General features: G+C 34.3%; 2 protein-coding genes across 2 annotated transcripts in view; one reads left to right on the top strand and one right to left on the bottom strand.

The window, feature by feature from the left end:
* Positions 1–11,863, top strand: part of PARPBP (PARP1 binding protein) — a 56,873-nt gene extending 45,010 nt beyond the window's left edge. Inside the window, exons 10-11 of the mRNA XM_075157417.1 lie at positions 10,034–10,184; positions 10,828–11,863. Of these exons, the coding sequence (XP_075013518.1) occupies positions 10,034–10,184; positions 10,828–11,162 (486 nt within the window). The 3' untranslated portion in view covers positions 11,163–11,863. The remainder of the gene's footprint in view (positions 1–10,033; positions 10,185–10,827) is intronic.
* Positions 11,548–12,831, bottom strand: PMCH (pro-melanin concentrating hormone). Its single transcript, XM_075140625.1, has 3 exons — positions 12,583–12,831; positions 11,866–12,067; positions 11,548–11,597 (listed from the first exon to the last, which is right to left on the bottom strand). Exons 1-3 carry the CDS (start codon positions 12,829–12,831, stop codon positions 11,548–11,550), a joined length of 501 nt encoding a protein of 166 aa, XP_074996726.1.
* Positions 12,832–14,782: the final 1,951 nt, after the last annotated feature.

Below are 14,782 nucleotides of genomic sequence, written 5' to 3'. Positions count from 1 at the left end.
GTGTAATGATGACTCTTTCATTGCATTTTTTTGGGGATGCTTTTTATTTGTAACATTCTGAGGACATTTCCATAACATTGTTTTGTGAACAATAAAATAAAGATGCTAATGTTTGCTATTTTGTAGATGAAATGGAACCTTAGAAGAGTATGTTGGTGTTGAGTGGCAGTATTCAAAAGAACAACTTCAATGTTTCTGAAAATTGCAGTCTTCCAGCGTACTGCATTTTACATAATTTCTTTTCCTCAAAATTGTCAGACTTGAATGTTGGGTCTATGGAAAGAGTCAGAGCTTGTATCCTCCACAGCATTTCAACAGAGCACTAAATAAAAGTTGTGACTTAGTATTTTTTTTACAAACTTAGTCCTGACAACAGGTAAAACCACAAATGTAATTAGTATGTGTTTTAAGCCATCAGTATTAGTTCTAGAAAAAGACAATGGAAAATATCTTTCTGCCACTGGACATGAGAGGAATTTAACATATTACGTTTGAGAAGTAGAAAGTCATTAAAGGAAGTAACATGAAAAGCACTGTCAATATTTCCAGCATCTGTTTTAAATATACTCCAACTTAATTCTGAGTGCTTTTTTTGGAATGGGGGTGGGGTGGATGATGGGCATTTTGGATACATGCACTAATTATGGTGAAATTTAGCTTAAAATTCATAGGCAAATTATGAAAGATTGAAGCTGATAAAGGATCTTTATTATATTAATTTTACAATAAACAACATATTTAATTTGCAGCTTTACTCATCAAATAGCAAAAACGTGATATGCTGTTTGCATAATACATTGAAATAGATAGTTTTCTTATCTAAATGGAAGTTTTGTAGTTGGATTCATGAACAGCTGTGTTCAGTATCAAAGTACAAAAATTATTATCTGAAAGTAATTATCTGTCATGTTTGAGACCTTTTCTGGAAACTTACAATGTTTTTGCCACAAACTATCAAAAATATGAGTCTTGAAGCTGATTCATATTATGAAACTATTTTTTTTAAAGACTTTTTTGCTAATCAAAAATACATGATTAGCTACCATAATTTCTGTGCAAATAGTAGTTCTTTCAGAGGTCTCTGAATAATTGAATGAGTTCTACTTCAGGAGCAGGAATTACATGCAAAGATTCATCATGACACTCTCTGGTGCTGCTTTTGTAGTGCCTGACTCTAATAAGGGTTCTGTGACTCCTATGATCCTTGTTAATACAATACAAGAATCTGACTTTTTCTGTAGGACTCTTGTCCTAGTCTTGCTTCACCATGATTGATGAAATAGAATGTACCTGTAGCAAAATAAATGAAACATCTAATGTTTTTAGCCAATAATTTTTGAGATCTTTCAATCAACTTCTAGAACTGATTTTGGTGCTCACCAGGTGCCTAATATAATTGAGGATGACTACATTGAATATAAATGACCTTTTGTCTTATGAAAACCAAAATTCAAAGAAAACAAGCAACAGGTCTAAAGTCTGTGGTTCACACTTCTAAACTTTCTTTGGCATCTTAGACTGTAAAGCTTGCTTATAGTGTTATCTTTTGTAGATTATATCTGTGATGGTGGACTCTCTTCCCCTACTTTAGCAATGTGGATGGCAACATGTGATTAACATGTTAAAATGAATGGCTGCTTGGAGCTATGCAATTCATATCTTAGAGCAGCATTGAGCCTGCTAAACTACCTCTGGTAATCACAATCAGTCGTCTTTATGGCTTTCTTCCAGTGTATCCTATTGTACCAGAGAGACAAAGTACAGCATGGAACTGAGGCCAAAATCTCAAGGTGTTTTTCCATTTAAAAAAGTGAAAATAAAAATCATGCAGTTCAGAGTGTAAATGTTCCTCAATTATGTATCAGTGTAGAGTCCAGTTACTCAAGATAAGATGTCTGAGTGTTTCACATTATGTTTGCAATTCTTTTTTCTGTGTATCAGCCAAACATTGCCATCTAAACTACACTATATTCCTGTGAAGTCTGGAATTATTCTTCTGGTATTCCTATGTTCACTTTAGTCTTGCTTCTCCTTCCAGTCAACTAAAATTGCTGTTGCCAAACAGCTAATGACTTTTCTAATTAAAACTTCTCTGCCATTCATCTTTGATCTCCAGCCTCTCACATAAAATCCTGCTTTCTTTCTTGAAACGTTCATCTTTCATTTTGTCTTTTTCTGTTTTTCTTTCTACCTTTCTAACAATTTCTGCAGAGTTTCTTTTGCATGTTTCTACTCCTTCCTTTTCTTCCTTTATCTATGAAGACTTTATAGGGCCCTGTCTTTCTCTTCTTTTCTCTTTCTGTATCTTCTTTGTAGATGAATACATCTACAAACAGAAGTTTGGCTATCATCTTTATATGAACAGTTCACAGATCTACATCAGACCTAAGGGTCCCTTCTGTCAAAACTGACATCTTTTTTACTTCTTATACCATCCTCTGAATACCCAGCTGTTGATCTTGAGGTGATATGTCTATCTTTCCTGGTATATTTAACACTGAGTACAGTATCGTACCTGTTACTTTCTCATTCCATAACACCTCTGGAATATATTCTTCTCTATCCGTATGTCCACTCAACTGTAATTTATTAGAAGTTCATTTTGCTTTTTGATATGCTGCCGTATATTTTTCTTGGACTTGATAGTTGCAGCTTTGGCCTATCTTTCTTCACTGAGATTGCTGTACAAAAAGTTATCAAAATGATTAGACACTAGATGCCATTCTTCTGTTTGCATCTCAATCTGTTCCTTTAAGTTGTAGTAGATATAAGCTACTACCCATTGATTATTTCTGATTTGCTGCTTTAAGATACCTGTCCTTGCTTACATTCAGCCTGCAATACCAATCTTCATTGTTCGTTTGTTAATTTTCAGACTAGCTCTTTCAGCTGTCTGTTTTATACTGTTTCTTATGGCTGAAGAGATTTCCTATAGGTATCTGCAGAACTCATTATCCTCCTTTAAAACCTTTTTCAGTACCTTTAAATCAACCTCTCCCCAAAACTTAGCAGTGCTTTGTGTTGAGATGGATGCCCATTACAATGACTAATTTCAGTTTCTTTCTCTATGAATCCATATATTTCTTGTCTTGGATTGTAATGTCTCTTGGTAGAAATAAATTTTGTTCTGTCTTTACTGTGCAGCACATAGCACAATGAATTCCTTGTCCATGACCATAGATCTCAAGTGTTGTAGTAATATTTATCAGCTTCTTACACTGAATATCAGTCTTCATCATCATCATTATTATTATTATTATTATTTCATACAACCATCTTGAAATGTGTACAGGTTGCTTGTAAAATTCACAGTTGTAATTTTTGTTAGGTATAATACACTCATTTTAATAATCAACTCAGAAGAGATACCATACATATGTTTCTTGAATAAGACAATAGCAACATGGTGTTTCTTCTCAATGTCAATGATTCTTCTGAGAAATTTCTTTTGCAGTATGTGTGATGGTTGCATTAGTTCCATAAAATTGTCCTAAGGACATTTTTGCCGTGCTGCCTCTGATAAGTGGTTAGATGGTTAGTCTGTAGTACAAATTCATGATCTCTCATTAGAACTTGTCCCATGTCTCCTCCTGATATTTGAGAGGGTAAGAAAAACAGAGTAGTGATGATTAGATTGGCTGTGTGCTGAGTTCCATCAAGATGTATGTGTTGAATAAAGAAATTTAGGAAAATCTAGGAAGTAAAAGGAGAAACATTTCTCTAAATTTAAAAAAAAAATAAAGAGAGAAAGGGGGGAGAAAAATCATTATGCCCTCTTCTTATTTAAGAGGAACTGATCTCTTACAACTTCTGCAGAATTATGTGGAGGAGTGCAGACTGATAATATTTAGACCCAGGGCACAACATCATAGAATCATAGAATCATACAGGTTGGAAAAGACCTCTAAGATCATCGTGTCCAACCGTCAACTCAACACACCATGCCCACTACACCATGTCCCTAAGGGCCTCATCTACACGTCTTTTAAATACCTCCAGGGATGGTGACTCCACCACTTCCCTGGGCAGCCTGTTCCAAGGCCTGACCACTCTTTCAGTAAAGAAATTTTTCCTAATGTTCAATCTAAACCTCCCTTGGTGCAACTTGAGGCCATTTCCTCTTGTCCTATCGCTAGTTACTTGGCAGAAGAGACCAACACCCACCTCGCTACAACCTCCTTTCAGGTAGTTGTAGAGCGCGATGAGGTCTCCCCTCAGCCTCCTCTTCTCCATGCTAAACATGCTTATGTGTTTAGTATCTAAAAATACAGAGAGTGGATAAAGTAAATGGGTAGCTATGAACTGGATTTGGTGTTTAAAAATAAAATAAATCTGTGGGTATTTCCATTGTGCCAAAACAAATTCCTGGCAACAGTGACAAAGAAATGTTTCTGTCTTTCAATCCTCATTAAATACTGGAAGAGATGCAGAAGGAGCACCTAACTAATGGCACTTGTTAGGAGGCAAAGCTGTTGCTTTTATCCCTTGAGGAGAAAGAAGTCTGGGGAACTAGCATGCTGCATTTTTTCATTCCCTCCAGCAGAAGCAGGTGAGAGTAATAATAAGAAACTCAATCTTCCTTTGAAAGACAACTCAGAATTTCAAGTTTGTTATCTATTGTTGAAGTGAAGTGTCTTCTGGTGAATGGTATTTTATGGAGGGAGTCTTTAATTCAGAAAGGTCTATAGAACTTCTGCTAAGTTATGTCTCCTGTTGCCAGTTGTCCATATCACTCCTTTCTGCTTTATAAAAATATGTAGAAAGCTTAATTGGACAGGAGAGAGGTATTTTATCTACAAAGGGTTCATCCAACCTTATGTCTGCTTCTTTGAATCATACTTCCATTTATCTGAAATGGGTAGATACCCTATTGTTCGACTACTTATTTTGTTGATTTCAGTAGAGTTATGTAAGTCCTGCTTATTGGTGAGAATGAAAGGACTGTTACAATCACCTGCTTTGCTTATGTTAAAGAGCAACTTAAGACAACAAAAATGTTGCATACTAAGATTTTCATCTTTCTTCTGCACCAGAAAAGATTAATTAGACTTTCAAGCTGTAGGTAAAATATTGTTCCTGAACTAATGGGATTGTGTGAAACTGAGAACTTTAGGAGTTAAGAAGGAAGGAACAAAAGCTATCAGGCTGTGAGCATGCAATATATGAGAGAGTAACAGATCTTTTTTTGTAAACTTAGGATTGTTTTGGCCTTTTGATACATTGTTTTAGAAATCCTGCTGCATTGTTAACACATTTACCCTGAAACAGCTGCAGGGAATTTCAGTAGTTTGGCATGTTTTTTTCTTAATGTAACTGGAGACAACCTTTCCTTATATGAGGCACTATTTCCCTTCAACTGGGGACATAACTGTAGTTTTAGTTTTAAAAAGAATTTGTGGCTTAAGAACTCTAACAAATCTTGGCATGCTTGAAGTTCATTGTAATTGTACTGTGTATAGAAATCCTTCCAAGGAAAAAGCTCCACAAAGCAAAAAATCTCAGTCTGCCTTTCCCATGTGACTTGTTCATGCCTATATAAAATGACTTAATATCTAACTTCATGCACTGCTGTTATTTTTCATTGCTTAGTTCTCTAAATACTGTTACTTGAGAGAATTGTTTTGCCCATTTGTGATTCCAGTATAAATAAACTGTGACTTGGAAAACTATCAACAGGAAGTTATCAAGTGTTTTCTGTATGTCCGCTATTAATTGTGAGCAGAAAATTCATAGTAATAGAGAAAAAAATCTTCCTCAGATAGTAGTCTCATCTATTGTAGCAAGAAATATTTATTTCTAAGTGGAATATAATTATGGAGAACAGTAAGCTGACTAGTAGTTTCTGTGTGTATGGAGTATGCTAAAAATGAGTATCTGGAGGAGAGAGGGGGAGGGGAGAAAAAGGTTATGTTTAGCACAAAATCTGGAGAAAGACTTTATTATTAGTGTCAGTTGATAAATGATACTTGTGTAGGAAATACCATTTTTGTTTCTATAAGACCCCGAAACTACTTTCCTAGGATCTGTAGCTGTGAGTTTTGAGTACTTTCGAAACCCAGTAATGAGGTGATTTGAGGCTAAATATTCTCAAAACAGTACTAGGTTAATCTGGGATAGCAAAAGGCTGGTACAATGTCATGCTAAAAAAATTTGATAGTTTGGGTACTATAAAAGCTTGCTATTACCTGAGCTATTCAGGACATTTTTAATGTTTGAATAATGTGATGCCTTGGTTTGGCAATGATACTTACCATTTATTGTTTTGTTACTCTTCCCTTTGCACTCCTTCCCTTTTTCAACTTTCTCTTTCAACTTACCTTTAATAATTTTTTTTTCCCCTAAAAGGACAAGGGTAAGGGTAGAGAAAAGACATTTTCTCTTTTTATCTCTCTTCCTCTTCCAAATAGTACTCCAATTGTTTGGCTAGAAAATAAAAACATGTGTTTGTTGTTACTGATGTAGGTTTTCAAATTCTATTATGCCATTCCAGTGTATAAAACCCAAATCTCAACATTCTTACTGACTAAATATTGGCAGTACTGTCTGTATGCAGATGCTGGAAGGAGATCTGGAATAGATTATCATCTAACTTTTAGAAATAAATAGAGCATACACCATTTAATATTTCATTAAAAAGTGTATGTTTTATATTGACATCTCGAACAACTGAAAAACTTCTTTAGATATAGAAGTCAAATTGGGAGAATGTCCTGCTTTATCTACTCATTAGGACTACTAATTGACCTACATGTGCTGAAACATTGTCTTAAATTCTACCATACTTTCTTCCAGCTGAACAGCGTTAACAGCGAACCCCTTTTTCTGAAATGCAGCAGGATTTCTTTCTTTGTATAGGGATAAAAGCAACATCCCACTTGCTTGTGAAGAGGAGAGGGGATAGTAAGTCTGAGTTCATTGCATGCCATTTGTGTGCAACTACTTGATTAGCAAATTGAGCTCCCAGCATCTTTTTGCTCTCCCAGAGCTGTGGATCATTGGGATGGTGCCCTCAAAGCAGTGGATTTCAGGGAATTTAATGTAAAAGAACTCTAATTTCTATGAGCTATTTCAAGCTGTTGACAGGCTTCATTATGTGTGCTTCAATTAAGTTTTAAGTTGCTCTTTTTTCTTTAAAAACATTCCAGTGAAGCTCTACTTTTAAATTCAGCATTAGACTTGTGCTCTTTTGTTCTGCCTTCAGGCTATTAAAATTTACTTGTTGCTACCTCACTCAATGTAATAAAGTTCTTACTAGTGAATATACAGTCCTAGACTAGTTGGGAAGTTTGACTGCTTCAACAAATTTAGTTTTGCACTCTTGATTTATACATACCCTCTAGATTAGTACTAGTATCAGCTGAAACAGTCATATTTGGTAGAGCTTTGTATGCTGTTTGCAAATGACTAAATGGTATGTGATGCAATACAGAGTGAAGTTTTGAGGCATATTTCAAGCTTCAGTGAAGTTGAAACAAGCAGATGGGTTTGTGCTGCAAGTTTTTCGGTATTTGAGCTTGACTTCTGTCCTTTGACTCCACATATTCTACTCTCTGCAAACTGAATTAGTGAAGTGTTGCATGGGGGTGGTAAAAAGAAACCCTGATGTCCCAAAAAATAACTGGATTTATTGTTGGTCATAGAATGGTAACTACCAGGCTTTCTTGCTCCAGTTTGATATTCTTCGTGCTGTGTTTATTGTATCTTAAACTCAGCACAAATTGTGGCTTATTTGCCTCTTGCAATATGAATATGTGATAGAACTCTGTGCAAGTAATTGTTGCATAATTTTTGATGTGTGTCATTTGCTGAACAATAATTAAGAATTGAGGGAATTTTAAAGAGTTAAGATGAAGTGTTTAAGAAACATAGCAAATACAGGAAAATATTTTTCATTAATATTACAATAACCTTAAGCTTAAAGAAAATGTAAGCCCTTATATTCCAAACATTGTAATTGTACATTAGGATGTTCATTAAGTTTAAACTAGATTAGAGTTGCATTTTTAATTACTTCAAATTTTTAAGCTTATTCTGGGTATAGCTTTATCCTTCAAAACACTTTCTGAAAACAGTATAAAGTTAATGACATACACTTAATGACTTAGTGAGCTAAGGCATAAACTTGAAGCGCACAAAACCTGGTAAATGTCTATGTATATAGTGTTACCTTATGGTAAATGTTTTAAGTACAGAGTAGATTAACAATTAAAAAAGATGAGAATTGTTGAGTGTCAGGCTGGCTAGTTCTCCCTGTTAAATCTGCCTTTCTTTCTCGGGCTGTTACCTGGCACAGAGGAATTGCAGTTTTGTAGTGATGGACAACTGGGAAAATTGGGTCTTTTTAAATCTGGAAGGGAATACTGAGTTTAAAGTAAAACTATATATGTACAGACATATTAAGTCAGAAAGAAAAGCTATGTCTTTGTAAATAAATGAGGTATTTTTTTCTAAAAAGACTGTAGGTGTGTTCATCTGGCCAACTGCAGTACATGAAGATACTTAAGTTGCATCTCAATGATAAAAAGCTAGAGTCTATTAGCTTATATGGATGAAAACAGTATCTGATGAGAGTGGCATAAATTGTGACAGAATTTTGTGAACGAAGGCCCGTGTGAAAGGAGGTTTCTGGGAACGTATTCTTTCTTTCTGTCTAAATCTGAGATTTTGAGTTGGAAGAAAAGTGTATCTATAAGGGTCAAACCTGAACTGTAAGATTTAAAAATGCTTGTGTTAAGAAGAAAAGTAGACTTGCATAATGCAAAGTTTTTAATCAGAAAAGTGGCTGTAAACCTCTTATTCAACAAATCATTCCTGTTATCTATGTATATAGCAACTTTTATTTTGTGACAGTTTCTTGCTTTTTCTTTTTCCTGATATTTGTATTGTAGCACCTGTTCAGCTCAAATTTATTTGAATTCACCTGTGCTATTGTAATAGAATTAGTAGCTAAAAATCCTAATATATTTTAATTATCTGCTCTGTGCTATACCTTTCAACATCTTTTGTATAATCCAGTAGACTTTCAAATGGAAGTGAGGGCAGGATTTGTCTTGCAGAGTCTATACTATTTGTGATAAATTGGGCAGAAAGTACAAAGCTTGACCCTGAAATTCTAAGCTGATGTGAAGCTGTAACTTAAGTGTAAACTGAAGAAGTTTGACCTGTAACCATTGATTCCATTAAATATGGGTATATTGAATATATTGGAAAATTTTATTTAATTTTTTGTACTTGAACCAAATATTTTGATTCACCTGTGCTATGAGACTAAGTTCCCTGCTTCCAAGACTAGGAGGTGGAGATGAGCATGCAGAACCACATACAATAGTGTTCTTCAATACTGTAGATTGCTGGCAACTTATGCTATATGGGTGTTGGCAAATGTGGAGTTAGACATCGGCATTCAACAATAAAATGGCTTTATTTTGTGAGTAAATGGGAAATCTGAAATTTGCTGAAGAAAGATCTGAAATAATACTTTATATTCCACTTTTAGGTATAAGTATATTGAAGCTTAGTTTGTATTATCTATCATTTCTTTTCAGTGTTGCTATTGTGCTTTCCTCTATGTATAAATTGGTTAAGTGGTGAGACTCATCCTATACTTGGCATTTATGAACTGACACCTCAGAGATTGTAGTATGATAGAAGTATGACTGTAGTAGCTATGACAGCTACTCAAAATGGTAGAGTCTGCAGCCTATCAAAAGGGGGGGGCTAACTTTGACAGAAAATCTTAGGTTGAAGCTTTAAAAGTTAATGTCTAACTTTCAGAAAGAGATGAAAAAAGATTTTAAAATTATTTTAGGGCTTTAATGGAATAATTTACTAGTATTCTTGAAAGCCTTTACACTTTGTAAATGAATACTTCATAAATACTTTTTACATGAGCATACTTATTTTTCTGGTATTTTATGTGATCTAAAAGCTTTCAAGACAGAAGAGTGGGGGAACTTATTATTTTACTAGCCTTGCACGTGTTGTCTTTTACTTTTGTAAATAATTAAAGCTAATACCAGATTGCTATTTGCAGATGAAGCAATCTTCAATCAAACCTCAGTTTGCATGTACATATAAAAAGGAGTTGAGTGAAATAAAGGGTCAGCATTTCCTCAACAGTAGCCAAATTCCAACCTGTATACATCCTACACCAAAGCAACATTTAAAAGCTGGATATCTCACAGGTAAGCTGTAGTAGGATTGAATAAGTCTACGTGATAGCTGGTATTTCAAATGTTATCAAACAAGGCTTTAGTAAAATTCAAGAATAAATGTTTTCAAGAAAAAAAGACAAGTCTCACTGCCCTGTGTATGCTATGATCAGTTAAATGTCCTCGCATTAAAATTGTAATGCTAATGCTTTGAAAATATAAACCTGTTTGATTGAATTATGTATCTTGAGGTAAAAAAATTAATACATTTTACATACATTATGTAATGTTTCTTCTTATTTTACAAAAGTAAGCTAAGTGAAATTTGTATTTTTGCCATTGAAAAAAGGGAAAAATTTGTTTTACTCTGCTATAAACCATATCATATATATAATTTCTAGGCCCTTTAAGCATCTTTTCCAATATCTTAAAGTTATAAATCCAATTCCCTAAGTTAGTTGCTATTACATGTTTTTGAACAATGTCGTTTTAAATTGTCAGTACACTTATGAACACATAGCAAATGTAACTGCAATGACCAGCATAGTTTTGTTTTACTGATAAAGCACTAGTTTTGATTTAAAAATCACATGACAGTCCTGATAGAAAAAGGATGAATAATCCCAGGTAACTTTTTATTTCTTCACATATGTTTTTTTATATTCTTACATGACAGAAGGTATGAATTCATGTCTTGATGTACCAGTGCTTGGAACTATTTCTGAAAATGTTCACCAGACTAGAAGTTATACAGAAATGGGAAAGCTGAGTTGTCAGCCAAGAAACAAGAGCTCCAAGAATGAACAGATGGATTTGAATAATGACAAAGTAATCTGTGATGGGGAAAGTGAACCATCTTTGCAAAAAAACGCTAAAAGACCTAAGACTTCAAACATCCCTCAGAAGGAATTGGACAGCAAAATCGGTGGAAAAAGAAAACACAGCAAAACGGCAAGCAAGAACAAGTTGATTGCTGGTCAGGCAAAATTAACTCACTTTTTTAAACTATAAATTTTTGTTTTGACAAAACAAACATACATGGTATGTTGACTGGTTCAGAAGTTGTAAAATTTTGCAAGAAAAGGGTGAAATTCATTAATTACTTCTTTTTATACTCAAATAAGCAGAAGTAGCTTGTGCTACTTATGCGTAATATTAGACAAATACTTACAAGTCTGGATTATGCAGTAGTCTTTTATTTTTTGATAACAATACATCGTTAGTAATTACAGCTATGTTCTTTTTTGGTAGTGAATTATGTTTCCCTCTACAATGCGATGGGAAAGTATTTTTGGATGCATATGTATAGCCACACTAAAACACAGTAACTACAAATTACATTAAATTAATAATAAAATGTTTAATCTTCAAAGAAGGTGGTGTAGATCCTTAGTTTTCAGACTTGCCAACAAGGTCGATAGACTCTTCCCAGCATACACCTGAGCACTACAGGAAAAAAAAATCTGGAAGTTTAAATCAACAAAGAGTTAGAATTATTTATACCCTCTAGAAATATTAATTTAACATTTGCTTCCTCCCCTGTGCACCAAATCACTATAGATGTAAACCGGAAATGCAAGATTTCATCAGCCCTAGGAAATCCCAAACATGATATGGTGTTTCTAAACGAACCTTTATCAAATTGCTAAATAGACATTGCATTATACTTTACCAGAATGAAATAATTTTTGTGTGAAAATCAAAATATACTTACTGTCAAAATCCCTTCTTCCTATAGGGAATTTAGCTGTATTTTCTGCATCTGTAGTCTCTCTTTCCTGTATTGATTCAATATTTTGAATTTCAGTGTCAGCTGGAAAAGCCATGGCTCCCTTCAGTGCAAGATAAGGTAGTTGCTTTCTACCTAAGCTGATTGGCATAACATGATTTAAGAAATCATGTCTGGAACCTGTGTCCTGTTTTAAGGGAAAACAAGAGTAGCAGTTTATCTTTATTTAAAGTCAGTTGTGTTCACTTTTTATACTTGACTTTTTATTCTTTATACTTAGCAGTGTAAGTATTTTATCTTTCAAGATGATATTTTAAAAGTAATGACCTACATTACATCTTTGGCTGAAATGGTTTTATGGTAAAGAACATGATAATGAGTCTTGTATTTGGTGAAGTTAAAAACCTGTTGCTGCATATAGGGACATGCTGGAAAAATATAAGCTTTTTTCCCCCACAAGTTTTGGCTACACATAGTTCTGTAAAAATCAGATTTCTTTTGTTCAGCTGTCCAAGTTACACATTTAAAATCTTGGAATTAGATACTTACAGTTGAAAATTTATTCTTGACTATAGTATGCTAAACTGATATTTTTCTATATTCACCAGGTTATTGCTTTAAATTATTGTACTTGTTTTCTAAAGGGCTGTAAAGGGAATTTCCATTTTATAATTAAGCCAAAATGTAAAACTGAAAACTCACCAAAAACTTCATGTTTCTGTCATCCTTTTCACCCAAAACACTGCTGTCTTCAGTCTTATAATGCTCCAGCAAAGGTACGGCTCCTCTGTTCGCAGTTCTATCTCCATTTTGAAGAGTTTTTCCTAGCTTTAATGTGGTTAGCAACGTATCTTCATCTTCTACCTTTTGCAGAGATTTTGAAACTGAGAGTAGAAAACCTTGAGAAAAAAGAGAGAGAGAAAGAATTAACATGTATGATGAGATAAACATTCTTAGTTACTTAATGCTTGCATAGAAGTTAAGCAGTTTTCAAATTTTAAGAAAGCTTTTCCAGTTGTAAATTAATGTGTTCTCCATCTGTGCCCACTTTATATATTTTACAGATTGAATGGAAACTACTTCAATGGCTGATGAGTTCACTCTCTTAAAATGACTCATATTAAGGAGTAACCTTTTCTATAATCCTTCTAATCCCATCTGTTGTTTAGAACTACTTAAACATTTCTTTAGCATGGATAATTTGTTTCTCTGTATGTTTTTAGAACAGCACAGATTAATTCCTTTTGATGGATCAGTATAACAAAGTTCACAGAAAAAGTGATGTCCATTTGTGTTGTTTATAAAGCCTTACCTCCAGTTAAGGTAATTTAAGAAAAGGAACTAATCTACATAAGTAAGCAGAACTGTTGTAAAACTGTGATCTATGATAGTTTTTGATTGAAACTGATTCACTAAAGAGTTGAAAAGCTTGAAATTTAACAATAGCTTAGACTGCTACTGTGTTAAAGTTGAAATCACTAATTTATATTTCGATGTCCATTATGTTAGGTTACATTATTCAGAGCTTGTGTCTAGAAATCTTTATTAATACCTAAGTAATTATATTTTTCTGCATTTTCTTTCTGAAAACAGACCTTTCCCAGATACAAATATAATATAGTCAGATATGCTTGCTAGGAATGTAGGAAGAAAAGTAAACTTCAGTTTTTCATTTTAAAAGTCTTTGAAGTCTACCTATTATCCTGTGTAAAGAAATGTAGGAGATGCTGCATAACTTTTTTTTTTAAACCTTATCTGGAGTGGGGCCAGCTCAACTTTAGCTAATCTCTTAATGTCAATGATACAAACCACCTATTCAGTGGCTGTGTGGCTCTTAGCTGGTTCCCACCTCTTAAACTGGTGTTTGTTTTAACCTTTAGGTTAGTGCAGGGAACCAAACATCCTGCTAGTCAAGGAAAGCCACTAGGAAATTTCCAAGAAACTGACTAAGCAGAAAGAGTACTGGTTTCCCCTTGTTTTCCTCCCTCACTCTCCGTTTTGCTTTTCCTGCTTTTTCTCTGTACTGTCATACACTAGGAACAAACTGTAAGTTTTTATTAGCAAAAGTGATTTCTAACAGTGGTTCTTTTTTTTTTCTTTTGGTATTTTTCTGACGGTCTTCACTAGTACCTACCACTCATGTGGTGTGAAGGAGAAAGTAATATTGATATTTAATAGTCTAGACAAGTCTACAACACACCAATGGTAGTCACAGATAGTAAGTATACATTTTGTCTTTATACTTGTTACAAGAAGTCCAAGGAGGAAATATGAGTGCTGCTGAGAGGTGTTGCATAGTCTTGGGGAAGTTCTGAAAGAATAATAACGATTCCTGCTGAAAACAGGCAATGATACAACACTAATCCACAGACTGAGGATGTTATGTAGAAGAACTGACCAGCGTTGTTGGAACTGTGGTATTTTTAATCACTGTTCACTGCTAAACTTCCTGGAAAAGCAGACTGCCTTGCCAAAGTAACTTCTTGGTAAGAAGTTTCATGGGAAAATATGTCCTGCTGGACTAAGCAGATTTTGACTAAGAGACATTTTGGGTATACCCACTTTCCCCCAAATGAGGAAAGTGCATTTAATCCTTTCCGGGCAGAGCATCTCTGACAAATAGAATTATTGCTTCTCATTCTTTTCATTTCCTTGCTGTAGAGCCTGTACTTGCCTCTGGGCAATTGAAGTGCTTTCTTTTCTTTGACTTTAATTGCCTGGCTACAGAGGAGAAAAGTTTGAAAGTCAATTGTATATGGTTTTATACTTCTCATCCAACCTCCCTTTGCTAATTTGTATTCTTCCCTCACATTCAGTATTTGTACAGTTTTGTTCAATTGAAGCAAAAGCCATGTGTGCTCTGGAATGGTACTTTTCATTTAGCTCAGCCTAGACAGAACAG

This window comes from Calonectris borealis, chromosome 1 (genome assembly GCF_964195595.1).
Source record: "Calonectris borealis chromosome 1, bCalBor7.hap1.2, whole genome shotgun sequence".
In the NCBI taxonomy this organism is placed as follows: domain Eukaryota; kingdom Metazoa; phylum Chordata; class Aves; order Procellariiformes; family Procellariidae; genus Calonectris; species Calonectris borealis.
The sequence above is the reverse complement of the archived record's forward strand: the minus strand, read 5'-3'. Positions and strand labels throughout refer to the sequence as shown.